Consider the following 14,334-nt stretch of genomic DNA (forward strand, 5'->3'; position numbering starts at 1 on the left):
ACTGGTAATGTTATTGTTTTAATGTTTATGCAAACAAAAAGTTATTTTATTATTTATTGATTTTTAAATACAAAACTTGAAGTAATTTGTGTCAGAACTTTTTTAATATTTCCAGCACATTTTAACAATACCGTGATCATTTTGGTCACTATGATCGTGATAAGAAATGTTCATACTTTTACATCCTAAATCCCATCATATGACCCTTAAACGCCTGAAAACACTGTAAATCCTTTATAAAGAGAATGGAATGCAGCTTTTATAGAAAAGCATTGCTGTGCTCCTGTTTAATGAACAAGAGGCTCGTAATGCGTTCAGTGTGTTAAACTCATGCGTCTGGTCTCAGGGTGCGAGGCGCTGACGGAGTGGGAGTATCTGCCTCCGGTGGGGCCGCGGCCGACCAAAGGCTTCGTGGGTCTGAAGAACGCAGGAGCCACGTGCTACATGAACTCTGTGATCCAGCAGCTTTACATGATCCCGCCCATCCGCAACGGCATCCTGGCCATCGAAGGCACCGGCAGCGACATCGACGACGACATGTCTGGAGATGAAAAGCAGGACAACGAGGTAAAAAACGCACTCACGTGTCGCTCGACCGTACCGAAACCCCTTAGCTAGGGTTGAGAATCGACAATCAATCCCACTTCCAGAATCGGATACTTGTACTTTGATACTTGTTCAGTTCCACCTATCTATTCCTTTGTGCGCATCTTTCATTTTTAGCTGGCGAAAAGGGGCTGTTACAAATGTATTTGTCTTTGAGTCATTCATTCAAGAGATTGATTCAAAAACACTGATTCATCCAGTAATGGATGGGAAGTCGTGGCCTAATGTTTAGAGAGTCGGACTCGTAATCCAAAGGTTGTGGGTTCGAGTCTCGGGCCGGCAGGGATTGTAGGTGGGGGGAGTGAATGTCCAGCGCTCTCTCCACCCTCAATACCACGACTGAGGTGCCCTTGAGCAAGACACCGAACCCCCAACTGCTCCCCGGACCACGTCACGTCACGTCACTAATGAAACGAGTGAATCTGGAGTGAGTAGGGATGTAACTATTCACTCAACTTACAATTCAATTCGATTTCACAATTCTATTTTCTCACGATTTTTTTAACAAAATGAGATTGAAGACATTATACAGTAAATGAAAATGTGTCCTTTTATTAGGCTATTGCTGCACGTTTCTTTGTAAATTTGAAATATAACAATCAAATAAATAAGTTACACAAATAAAAGAAATCTCTTCATATAAACAAACTAAGGCTTCGTCTGTGCTCTTTCCTTTTAGAATTAGAGGCAACCACTGCATTTTAATCATCATCCAAACACAGATGCAGTGTACATGCAGCATGAGCAGTTTATAATCTAAATAAGATTGTATAATTTGATCTGAATGAGACGCAGATTCACTTTCTGCCAGCAGGTGGCGCTTATCAGCAGCAATGATGGTGTTTGCTGGGTTACCGCTGTAAACAAAGCAGAGCTGCTTATGAACACTACTTTAATATGCTTCATTCAGAGGCAAGATGAAAAGAAAATGCCACATAACTTTTCTAAAGACAGTCAGTTCCCCTCAGAGATGCATTCATATAAACTCCTCCTACAGTTGTATCGCGATTCGTTTAGCATCTCAACCGATTTGAATCGTCACACATTTTAATTGATTTTCAACCGGCTCGCGCTTAATCATTAAAACCACAAATAGCTCTTAATCAAGTCCAGTTTTTATGTAGCTGGCTGATTTTTGTTCATGGTATTCAGCAGGAATTATATGTTTTGCAAAAAGAGACACAGAATAAAATCGGTTTGATTATCTAAATGTTTGACTTTTTTTTTTTAACCACATTAAAATCGATAAGCAGAAACTGGGAATCGATAATCAGAATCGGTAAACTTCAGACGATACCCAACCTTACTCTTAGCGCAGAGATGCAGTCTGAATGAACATCATTGTGCTGCAGAGTAATGTGGACCCCAGGGATGATGTGTTCAGTTATCATCAGCAGTTTGATGACAAGCCCTCTCTCAATAAGGCCGAGGACCGTAAGGAGTACAACATCGGAGTGCTGCGGCATCTGCAGGTCATCTTTGGTCATCTCACCGCGTCCCGTCTGCAGTACTATGTGCCCAGAGGCTTCTGGAAACAGTTCAGGTACAGTCAGCCGTGAATAGGCTGCATGATATATTAAACCCACTTAAAAATTATTATAAAGCATAATGCTATTGAATTCACAAACACTACGATTCTCTTAAATATATGCGATGCAGGTTTAATATGTGCTTTAATTATTAACATGCGTGTAGGTTACGTGTGTGTGTCTCAGAGCGGCTCCGTTCAGAGTAAACGCTGCTCCGCACAAACTGTTATTTACATGTGGAGCGTCTCAAACTCATCTCTGCATGTTGTTGTGAGTTTGAGTTTATTATAACCTTCATCTGGGAACGCAATGTGTGCTATTTCAGATTTGTAAGGTAAATCATTTATGAACCTACGCAAACACAGGAGAATACATGAATATCTTTCTCAATATGCTAACTCTTCATCACGATTTCAAAATAAAAGCTCAAACCCTCGCTCTGAGTTACACGTTTTGAAGTCCACATATTCAAGAAATTACAGTGGCTGTAGCATTTCTGTCGTAAAGAAATGGCCAAATATGAAATATTAAGAGGAGATTTGAATTAAATGTTTAGTCAATAAACAAGGATTAGATCGCGCAGTAAAGTGTCAAAATCATCAGGCCGTTGGCGCCCTCTGCAGGCCTTTGTTACAATGTTCAGTGTACATTATCTCTATTGTTTAGAATACATTGTGTATTTTAACAGTTTGTTCAATAAAACCATATGATTACTTGCTTTTGTTATTTGATTAGTTTATTTGAACTCATGTTTATTGCCTTATTGCTATTATACATGTATTTTAAGTCATTTTAAAGATTATTGCTGGCATAGGTCTATTTTTATTACCACAAAAAAATGAATTATCTGATTACTTAATTGGCAAAATAATCATTAGTGACAGCCCTAGGTGTTTGAGCCATCTGTTCGTTTGACCTCGGGCTGATGAGGGAATGTTGGGAAGCATGAATTTCTTTAGTCATTCTGTTTGGTGACGCTTGTGGCTCAGAAGTGACACGGTGCACCTTTAATCCTTGTGAAGTAAGACGACTGCGTTCGAAACTTTCCCGCAGGTTATGGGGGGAACCGGTCAATCTGAGAGAGCAGCACGACGCGCTGGAGTTCTTCAATTCCCTGGTGGACAGTCTGGACGAGGCACTGAAAGCCCTCGGCCATCCCAGCATGCTCAGCAGGATCTTGGGCGGCTCGTTTGCAGACCAGAAGATCTGTCAGGGTTGTCCTCACAGGTGAGTGAAGGACTGGTCAGTCATTCTGAGGATGTTGAATTGTATTTTCATAGAGTAATCGTCACTGGTTTCACGATTCAATTTGATTACGATTATCATGTCAAAGATTCGATGTCACGATCAATATATTACGACACATGGCTACATTTTCATATTAATTTTATATCAAATTTATTTTGTGTGTTTTTATTAAAATATACAAACAGGCTACTTTTTAAAAATAATTAAAAATTAATAATAACTCAAAACAGTTGTAAAGAATTTAACCAACTAAATATAGCTTCAAAACATACAAGCCAATATAAATAACGGGGAAAAAAGACAATTACAAGTGATTGAACAAAACGTGCTTTCGGATACTTCGAGCACTCTCAGATACTGAAAGTTTACAGACAATCTAGGGGTGTGCGATATATATTGTCTGCGATAATATTGTAATTGTTGTTTTAACGATGTGCAATATGACATTATCGAGTATATCACAAAAAACAAGCAAAACATGCCTACAGAGTAGGGCTGAGCGATTAATTGCATTTGCGATAATATCACGATATGAAAAAACACACGATTTTTCAACCGCAGAGGCTGCGATTACAGTCTGTCACGTGACACTGAGAGTAAAGAGGTGTGTTCGACTTGAAGATCGATCGTGTATGACATCAAAGTACGGCGAGTACGTGCCATTTTCCAAACATAAGCTTTATGTATATATATAGTGAAGTGAAGTGACCCATACTCGGAATTCGTGCTCTGCATTTAACCCATCCAACGTGCACACACACAGCAGTGAACACACACACACACACACACACAGCAGTGAACACACACACACACACAGCAGTGAACACACACACACCGTGAACACACACACACACACACACACAGCAGTGAACACACACACACACAGCACAGCAGTGAACACACACACACACACACACAGCAGTGAACACACACACACACACACACACACACACAGCAGTGAACACACACACACACACAGCAGTGAACACACACACACACACAGCAGTGAACACACACACACACACACACACACACACACAGCAGTGAACACACACAGCAGTGAACACACACACACACAGCAGTGAACACACACACACACACAGCAGTGAACACACACACACACAGCAGTGAACACACACACACACAGCAGTGAACACACACAGCAGTGAACTATGCTGCGGCGCCCGGGGAGCAGTTGGGGGTTCGGTGCCTTGCTCAAGGGCACCTCAGTCGTGGTATTAGGCCACGACTTTTATTTATTTATTTATATATGTATGTATGTATATATACATGTGTGTGTGTGTGTGTGTGTGTATATATATATATATATATATATATATGTATGTATATAACCATTAGGCCACGGGGAAGTCGTGGCCTAATGGTTAGAGAGTCGGACTTGTAATCCAAAGGTTGTGGGTTCGAGTCTCGGGCCGGCAGGAATTGTAGGTGGGGGGAGTGAATGTACAGCGCCCTCTCCATAAGGATAAGTGGTCCATTCTCCACTGCAGCATAAATGGCTGCCCACTGCTCCGGGTGTGTGTTCACGGTGTGTGTGTGTGTGTGTGTGTGTTCACTGCTGTGTGTGTGTGTGTGTGTGTGTGTGTGTGTGTTCACTGCTGTGTGTGTGTTCACTGCTGTGTGTGTGTGTTCACTGCTGTGTGTGTGTGTTCACTGCTGTGTGTGTGTGTGTGTGTGTTCACTGCTGTGTGTGTGTGTTCACTGCTGTGTGTGTGTGTGTGTGTGTGTGTGCACGTTGGATGGGTTAAATGCAGAGCACGAATTCCGGGTATGGGTCACCATACTTGGCTGAACTTCACTATATATATATATATATATATATATATATATATATATATATATATATATATATATATATATATATATATATATATATATATATATATATATATATATATATATATATATATATATATATATATATATATATAGTGAAGTGAAGTACCTGATTCTCTCTAGTGCACACACCTGATTCTCTCTAGTGCACACACCTGATTCTCTCTAGTGCACACACCTGATTCTCTACTGATTCTCTCTAGTGCACACACCGGATTCTCTACTGATTCTCTCTCTAGTGCACACACCTGATTCTCTCTAGTGCACACACCTGATTCTCTCTAGTGCACACACCTGATTCTCTCTAGTGCACACACCTGATTCTCTCTAGTGCACACACCTGATTCTCTCTAGTGCACACACCTGATTCTCTCTAGTGCACACACCTGATTCTCTCTAGTGCACACACCTGATTCTCTACTGATTCTCTCTAGTGCACACACCTGATTCTCTACTGATTCTCTCTAGTGCACACACCTGATTCTCTACTGATTCTCTCTCTAGTGCACACACCTGATTCTCTCTAGTGCACACACCTGATTCTCTCTAGTGCACACACCTGATTCTCTCTAGTGCACACACCTGATTCTCTCTAGTGCACACACCTGATTCTCTCTTGTGCACACACCTGATTCTCTCTAGTGCACACACCTGATTCTCTCTTGTGCACACACCTGATTCTCTCTAGTGCACACACCTGATTCTCTACTGATTCTCTCTAGTGCACACACCGGATTCTCTCTAGTGCACACACCGGATTCTCTACTGATTCTCTCTAGTGCACACACCTGATTCTCTCTAGTGCACACACCGGATTCTCTCTAGTGCACACACCGGATTCTCTCTAGTGCACACACCTGATTCTCTACTGATTCTCTCTAGTGCACACACCTGATTCTCTACTGATTCTCTAGTGCACACACCGGATTCTCTTTAGTGCACACACCTGATTCTCTCTAGTGCACACACCGGATTCTCTCTAGTGCACACACCTGATTCTCTACTGATTCTCTCTAGTGCACACACCTGATTCTCTACTGATTCTCTAGTGCACACACCTGATTCTCTACTGATTCTCTCTAGTGCACACACCGGATTCTCTCTAGTGCACACACCTGATTCTCTACTGATTCTCTCTAGTGCACACATCGGATTCTCTCTAGTGCACACACCGGATTCTCTCTAGTGCACACACCTGATTCTCTACTGATTCTCTCTAGTGCACATACTGGATTCTCTCTAGTGCACACACCGGATTCTCTCTAGTGCACACACCGGATTCTCTTTAGTGCACACACCTGATTCTCTACTGATTCTCTCTAGTGCACACACCTGATTCTCTACTGATTCTCTCTAGTGCACACACCGGATTCTCTCTAGTGCACACACCTGATTCTCTACTGATTCTCTCTAGTGCACACACCTGATTCTCTACTGATTCTCTCTAGTGCACACACCGGATTCTCTCTAGTGCACACACCTGATTCTCTACTGATTCTCTCTAGTGCACACACCTGATTCTCTACTGATTCTCTCTAGTGCACACACCGGATTCTCTCTAGTGCACACCTGATTCTCTACTGATTCTCTCTAGTGCACACACCGGATTCTCTCTAGTGCACACACCTGATTCTCTACTGATTCTCTCTAGTGCACACACCTGATTTTCTACTGATTCTCTCTAGTGCACACACCGGATTCTCTTTAGTGCACACACCTGATTCTCTCTAGTGCACACACCTGATTCTCTCTAGTGCACACACCGGATTCTCTCTAGTGCACACACCTGATTCTCTACTGATTCTCTCTAGTGCACACACCGGATTCTCTCTAGTGCACACACCTGATTCTCTACTGATTCTCTCTAGTGCACACACCGGATTCTCTCTAGTGCACACACCTGATTCTCTCTAGTGCACACACCTGTCATATGCAGGAAAAGCCAAGCTCAGAATCTAACATTTAAAAATAGTAGGTGCCGTTTTTAATACTCGCTTTGTTGTTTTGTCTCCCTCTGCCATTTTAAGCTAGCTTGACAAACGCGTGATGTGAATGACGTCAGCAGGCTATAATCGATTATGGTCTATTACTGCATCAATGCAGAATCGTCCGCATCGTAGACACCATTCATTTCAACAGCCCTAATCCTTATACGTGTGTTGTGTGTGTCTTCATAGGTATGAGTGTGAGGAATCCTTCACAACGTTGAATGTTGACATCAGGAACCACCAAAACCTCCTTGACTCCTTAGAACAGTACGTCAAAGGCGATCTTCTGGAAGGAGCCAATGCGTACCACTGTGAGAAGTGCAACAAGAAGGTGAGACTTGCTCCCTAAATCCGGTCTGAGTGAAGTTGTGCAGATTGGTGAGCTTTGCTCTGGTTTGCTGTCAGGTGGACACTGTGAAGCGTCTGCTCATCAAGAAGCTCCCGCCCGTGTTGGCCATCCAGCTCAAGCGCTTCGATTACGACTGGGAACGCGAGTGTGCCATCAAGTTCAACGATTACTTCGAGTTTCCTCGTGAGCTGGACATGGAGCCCTACACGGTGGCAGGCGTGGCCAAGCTGGAGGGTGACGAGACTCCTCCGGAGAGCCAGGTCATCGCTGAGAACTCTCCAGCGGAGTCAGATCCGAAGGACAGCTCGCGTTACCGGCTTGTGGGTGTGCTGGTGCACTCGGGTCAGGCCAGTGGCGGACACTACTACTCCTACATCGTCCAGCGGCACGGCAGCGATGGCGACGGACAGAAGGACCACTGGTACAAGTTTGATGACGGCGACGTGACGGAGTGTAAGATGGACGATGACGAGGAGATGAAGAACCAGTGCTTCGGGGGAGAGTACATGGGCGAGGTGTTTGACCACATGATGAAGCGCATGTCGTACCGGCGGCAGAAGCGCTGGTGGAACGCATATATTCTGTTCTACGAGCACATGGACGCAGCAGGGGGTGACGACGAGCTGCTCAAGTACATCTCCGAACTGACGCTCGCACCCCGGACCAACCAGCCTAAAATGCCCTTGGCCATCGAGGCCAGCGTTCGCAAACAGAACGTGCAGTTTATGCACAGCCGTATGCAGTACAGCCTCGAGTACTTTCAGTTCGTTAAGAAGCTGCTGACCTGCAATAGTGTCTACCTGAACCCTCCTCCAGGTGGGTGTTGTTTTCATGATGCATTAAATCCGTCGCCGGTCGGTCCAGCAGTCTGTAAACCTCTTCTGCTGGTGTTTTGTGTTAAAGGATAAGTGCACTTCCAGAATAAACATTTCCTGGTAATTTACTCACCCGTGTGTCATCCGAGATGTTCATGTCGGTCTGTCTTCAGTTGCAAAGAAATTGAGTTTTTGAGGAAAACATTCCAGGATTTTTCTCCATATAGTGGACTTCAATGGTGGCCAGTGATTTAAACGTCAAAATGTAGTTTCACTGCAGCGTCAAAGAGCTCCACACGACCCCAGCCGAGGAATAAGGGCCTTATCTCGCAAAACGATCGGTCATTTTTCCTTTTTTTTTTTATTCATATTTATACTCTTTTTAACCACATATGCTTGGCTTGACGCAGTGTTTACAAAGAAAACATGCAAAAAAATTCCCTTTACATAAAACGTAAAACAACGATGTCGGATGATTTTAAAGGAGAAAATGAGATGGAGTTTTTAACTGAAGTACAAAGATGAAGAACTAACCGCGCGTGACCTTTCCAACATCGGCTAATAAAGATACGCATCGCAGAGCTAATGCTAGTCGAGCATTTGTGGTTAAAAAGTGTATAAATATAATTTTTTTTAAGAAAATGACCGATCGTTTCACGAGATAAGGCCCTTATTCCTCGGCTGGGGTCGTGTGGAGCTCTTTGACGCTGCAGTGAAACTACATTTTGACGTTCAGATCACTGGCCACCATTGAAGTCCACTATATGGAGAAAAATCCTGCAATGTTTTCCTCAAAAACCTAATTTCTTTGCAACTGAAGACAGACAGACATGAACATCTTGGATGACACACGGGTGAGTAAATTACCAGGAAATGTTTATTCTGGAAGTGGACTTAACCTTTAAGATGCTCCTCTTTTCTGGTCTTTCTAGGTCAAGATCACCTTTTACCAGAAGCTGAAGAAATAGCGATGATTAGTATACAGCTTGCTGCTAGATTTCTGTTCAGCACCGGATTCCACACAAAGAAAGTGGTCCGAGGACCTGCTAGTGACTGGTGAGTGTTTACTGCGTCTCTGATACGCTGTTAACTGCACTACTAGATGAATCTACTCAGTTTAGAATAATAGTAAAGTCATGAAATGAAGGGACTAAAGTGGCCAGCCTTTGTCTGATTCCAGCTCACACGGGTCATTTTCTCAACCAACAGTAAGCACTATTGAAGGAGAAACTGTGGCTCAACAAAACTGATTTGGTTTATTTTAGTTAAATGGTTTTTAAGTTGATGAGGATCTGGTGGTGCGCATGTGTGTCGGGGTTCATTAGTGCTGATCGACTCGTGTCCTCGTCACGGACTTGACTTGTTTCTCTCTCAGGTATGATGGCCTGTGCATCCTATTGCGTCACAGCAAGAATGTCCGCAGCTGGTTTGCACACAACGTCCTCTTTGCCTTCCCCACGCGCTTCTCGGAGTACCTGCTGGAGTGTCCGAGTGCGGAGGTGCGCGGAGCTTTTGCCAAACTGATCGTGTTCATCGCACACTTCTCCCTGCAGGATGGACCCTGCCCTGCTCCGGTCACCTCGCCCGGCTCGTCCACACAGGTGAGGGGAGAACAACTGCTAGATAACCTCTAGGGATGCACCGAATGTTCGGCAGACGAAATAAGTGTAAAAGCGAGTAAGCGAAAAGGCTGAATAAATTGTACCGAACAATGACGTGATTCAATCAAACAGAGGCGTGCACTAATGCAGCAAATAGTGTCTGAGAAAGAAGCAGAAATCATTATATAAGCACCGACAGCGAGAGACGGTTTAGTGCTGCATCGCATGTCTCCGATGAGAAGAGGAAGAGGTGGTCGTTGCTGGTTACTGTATGATGATTGAAATCACGAAATGGCCTTAAACAAGTAAATAAACTGCAGAACGTAATGTTTTCTAATACACAAACGAATTGCATGCATTCAAACAGTCCTGCGGGAGCTTGCGACGCTATCTGTTCGTTAGCCACCAAAGCTGAAGTCCAAAGCTGTGTTGAAACTGTTACTCATCAGTTGCTCAGTAACATTATGAATTAAAATAAAATAAAAAGACAATAATAATGATAATTACAACAGCTCTATTAATACATTTATTATAACATTCACACATTGTTTAAATTGGGATCTGTAATATCTTCTAATGTTTTGAAGGGATTCTCTTCTGCTCAGCAAGGCTGTATTTATTTGTGCAGTAAAAAGTACATAACTGATTCAAGAAGGGGGTCTCAAAAATGGTCAAAAATATTATTTGACTAGCTTATTAAAGTTAAATAAGTTAAATTGTGCTTGGTTGGTATAGTGTCTGCTAGAATGTTACAAAAATGTTCAGTGTTAAGTAAATATTTTTAAATTGTTGTTTTGTAAGTCAAAACAGTAAAAAAGCACATTTTGGCTATTTAACTTCGGCCCAGTGTTTAATTTAGTTCGGCCTCGGCCAAGAATGATCATTCCGGTGCATCTCTAATAACCTCCAGATCTGCTCTCAGAACTGCCTCAAGCAGTAATTCGGCTGAACCATAACTTTAGACTGAAAGCATTTAGGGCACTACTTAAATTTATGAATTATTATTCATATAAAATTATTTATAAACCTACGCAAACACAGGAGAATACATGAATATCTTTCTCAATATGCTAACTCTATCATGATTTCAAAATAAAAGCTCAAACCCTCGCTCTGAGTTACACGTTTTGAAGTCCACATATTCAAGAAATTACAGTGTAGCATTTCTGTCGTAAAGAAATGGCCAAATATTAAATATTAAGAGGAGATTGGAATTAAATGTTTAGTCAATATTAAACAAGGATTAGATCGTTACAATGTTCAGTGTACATTATCTCTATTGTTTAGAATACATTGTGTATTTTAACAGTTTTGTTCAATAAAACAATATGATTACTTGCTTTTGATAGTTTATTTGAACTAATTATTATTGCCTCATTACTATTATATATGTATTTTAAGTCATTTTGAAGGCTATTGTTCACTTAGGTCTATTTTTATTACCACAAAAAAAAAATTCTAATTATCTGCTTAATCGTCAGAATAATCAACAGATTACTCGAATACAAAAATAAATGTTAGTGACAGCCCTACTGTGATTTGTGAGCAGGCCTGTGATAGTGTGACCCTGAGTGACCATCTGTTGCGGTCAGTGCTGAACTTACTGAGAAGAGAAGTGTCCGAACACGGCCGCCACCTCCAGCAGTACTTCAACCTCTTCGTCATGTACGGCAATCTGGGTAAGTGCTCATGCGCTCTGGGTGTGTCCGTCTGTACAGGTTTATGTGGATGCAGAGGATGATTCTGTCTGTCTGCTGCAGGTCTGGCAGAAAAGACGCAGCTGCTCAAGCTGAGCGTTCCAGCCACATTCATGCTGGTGGCGCTGGACGAGGGTCCCGGTCCTCCCATCAAGTATCAGTACGCCGAGCTCGGGAAACTCTACGCCGTGGTTTCACAGCTGGTGCGCTGCTGTGACGTGTCCTCGCGCATGCAGTCCTCCATTAATGGTGAGTGTTAAATACACTGCCGTCCTTTCACTAACCCTGCCCTCGAATAAAGATTTTTCTGATCAGTAGTCGTTCATTTGAAGCGATTAGTCGACTAATCGCACGTTTATATTAAGAAACCATATAAATCATGATAATGAGCCTTTAATTGCCATAAAGCTTGCTACAGTGCACCGCAGAGGTAATGATTATGAACACTTCAGGGAAAAAACAGCAAGAAGACTACCTTGACATCATCATAATTAATTGATAAACTAGTGTTTACTGTATTCTTGGCTGCACTCGTCATCTCCACAGTGAACAGGCACATTTCATACAGATTGCATAATCTGAAAATATGTTTTCATTTGAATTGGTTCATTTAGAAGTAGACATTTCACTTTCTGTAGATATATTTTTTTATAGGCAAGCACGGAATTTCGGTTCCGTTTTTTTTCACCCTGTTTGCTTTCATTAACATTTTGTTAAAGCGAACGGCCACTACTCACATGTTTCAGATGATAAGCCACATTTGAGGTCGAAACGAACGTTTGCATGTCCTGACCGATGTACTGGAATTACCACACAGACCAGCTAACCCTACATTTCACTGCTGGTTATACTCTGTATAATTGTGTATGTGACACACAAAAAATCTTGAATCTTGAGCTGTTAATAATCTGTGATTTTTATTTTGTCTGTGACTAAGCGTCTAATAAAATTGCTTGAATAAGCCTCTTCTCGTCGACTATTGGGGGGCAGCCCTACATCAAACGAAGGCTCTCAGGGTCTCGCTCTTTTCGCTCTCTCTCCTCTCGCAGGTAACCTACCTCTGGCCAATCCATACGGTGACCCCAGCCTCACGGCTCCCATCATGCCCCTGCAGCAGCTGGTGACTGAAATCCTGTTTGTGCGCACCAGCTACGTGAAGAAGATCATCGAGGACTGCAGCAATTCTGAGGAGACCGTGAAGCTGCTGCGCTTCTGCTGCTGGGAGAACCCACAGTTCTCCTCCACGGTCCTCAGCGAGCTGCTCTGGCAGGTTAGTCAATCAGAAGTCATTACTACAGCGATTAATCGGCACTGATAGCTGTAAAATTGTGTATTGCGCATTTTTCAGAGAAGCATTTGTCTTTCCGTGGTAGTACTGGGCAACGATTCAACATTTACTAGTACTAATACATTTACAAAGTCTGGTTCAGTACAGTTTTTTGTTTTGTTTATTTTTTTAAATAGTAAAGCATTATTTACGTTTTCGTTCAGTATGTATTTAAAAACTATCGGTTGATTAATCGGTATCGGTTTGGTCCGACCTAGCTACAGGTATCAGTAAGATCTCCAGTGTTTACAGTGTGTTCTGTGCTTCCCGGTCCTGCGTCAGGTGGCGTATTCCTACACCTATGAGTTGAGGCCTTACCTGGATCTCCTGCTGCAGATCCTCCTGATTGAGGACTCATGGCAGACGCACCGGTGAGTCGCAGATCTGCGTGATGACCGCGTCTGAATGGCACACAACGAGCAGTCCTCATATCAGTTCTCTCTTTAGGATCCACAATGTTTTAAAGGGCATTCCTGATGATCGAGACGGGCTCTTTGACACTATCCAGCGCTCCAAGAACCATTATCAGAAACGAGCCTATCAGTGCATTAAATGCATGGTGGCCCTCTTCACCAACTGCTCTGTGGCTTATCAGATCCTGCAGGTGAGGCCGACGTGTTTACAGTTATTCGTTTAGCTCTGCTCCAACACACCTGCCTGTAATCAAGTAGCCCCGAACACCTTGATTAGCTGCTCCAGGTGTGTTTGACAGGTTCCATCTGAGATATGAAAATATATTAAATCCAGACTCAAAACTCATGTTTAGCTGTGCATTTACTGAATGAGCACTGTGCTGTGTCCGAACTGATTGTACTGTATTTTATATATAATCATTTTCTATTCTTAACTGTTTTAATTTATTTTAAATCATTTTAAAAGTTTTTAAATTCCTTGTTTTATTTATTTTAAGATTATTTTAATTCCTTGTTTTTTTTCCACATTTCTGTATTTATTTATATATTTCTTAATCACATTTTTTATTTTATAGTTTTATTTTAAAGTTTGAGAATGATATTTTAGTTTTTTTGACATTTTCTTAGACACAAGAAATTACGTAAGAAAACCTGGATGAGATGTACAAACATTCACTCTTATATCTGCTGAAAACGGCTACATTAATGTTTCTGTACATTGTGACGAATAACATTAATGGCATTACATCTGAGAAATGAGAAAAAGCCAGTAGTCTGCATCCCTGAAAATTAATGTCGTTTAACATTTTTATCGTAAACAGATGGCAAATATTGCTGAATATTCTGGTCATGTTTTGCTGCTTTAATCTGACTTCAGCTCATATTTAAGTGCAGCTCAGCTTCT

At 42.2% G+C, this 14,334-nt stretch overlaps 1 protein-coding gene across 3 annotated transcripts in view; it reads left to right on the forward strand.

Annotated features, from left to right (window-relative positions):
- Window positions 1–14,334, forward strand: part of LOC306879612 (ubiquitin carboxyl-terminal hydrolase 9X-like) — a 50,005-nt gene that overhangs the window by 30,866 nt on the left and 4,805 nt on the right. For 2 of the 3 annotated variants that reach the window (XM_079432698.1, XM_079432699.1), the window contains 12 exons: window positions 347–567; window positions 1,959–2,149; window positions 3,189–3,362; window positions 7,418–7,559; window positions 7,634–8,393; window positions 9,325–9,448; window positions 9,768–9,993; window positions 11,543–11,672; window positions 11,754–11,939; window positions 12,740–12,960; window positions 13,300–13,388; window positions 13,465–13,621. In XM_079432698.1, coding sequence (XP_079288824.1) covers window positions 347–567; window positions 1,959–2,149; window positions 3,189–3,362; window positions 7,418–7,559; window positions 7,634–8,393; window positions 9,325–9,448; window positions 9,768–9,993; window positions 11,543–11,672; window positions 11,754–11,939; window positions 12,740–12,960; window positions 13,300–13,388; window positions 13,465–13,621 — 2,621 coding nt within the window. The remainder of the gene's footprint in view (window positions 1–346; window positions 568–1,958; window positions 2,150–3,188; window positions 3,363–7,417; window positions 7,560–7,633; window positions 8,394–9,324; window positions 9,449–9,767; window positions 9,994–11,542; window positions 11,673–11,753; window positions 11,940–12,739; window positions 12,961–13,299; window positions 13,389–13,464; window positions 13,622–14,334) is intronic. The other variant, XM_079432700.1, reaches the window with a different exon arrangement.

Source organism: Barbus barbus (genome assembly GCF_936440315.1).
Source record: "Barbus barbus genome assembly, chromosome: 13".
Taxonomy (NCBI): domain Eukaryota; kingdom Metazoa; phylum Chordata; class Actinopteri; order Cypriniformes; family Cyprinidae; genus Barbus; species Barbus barbus.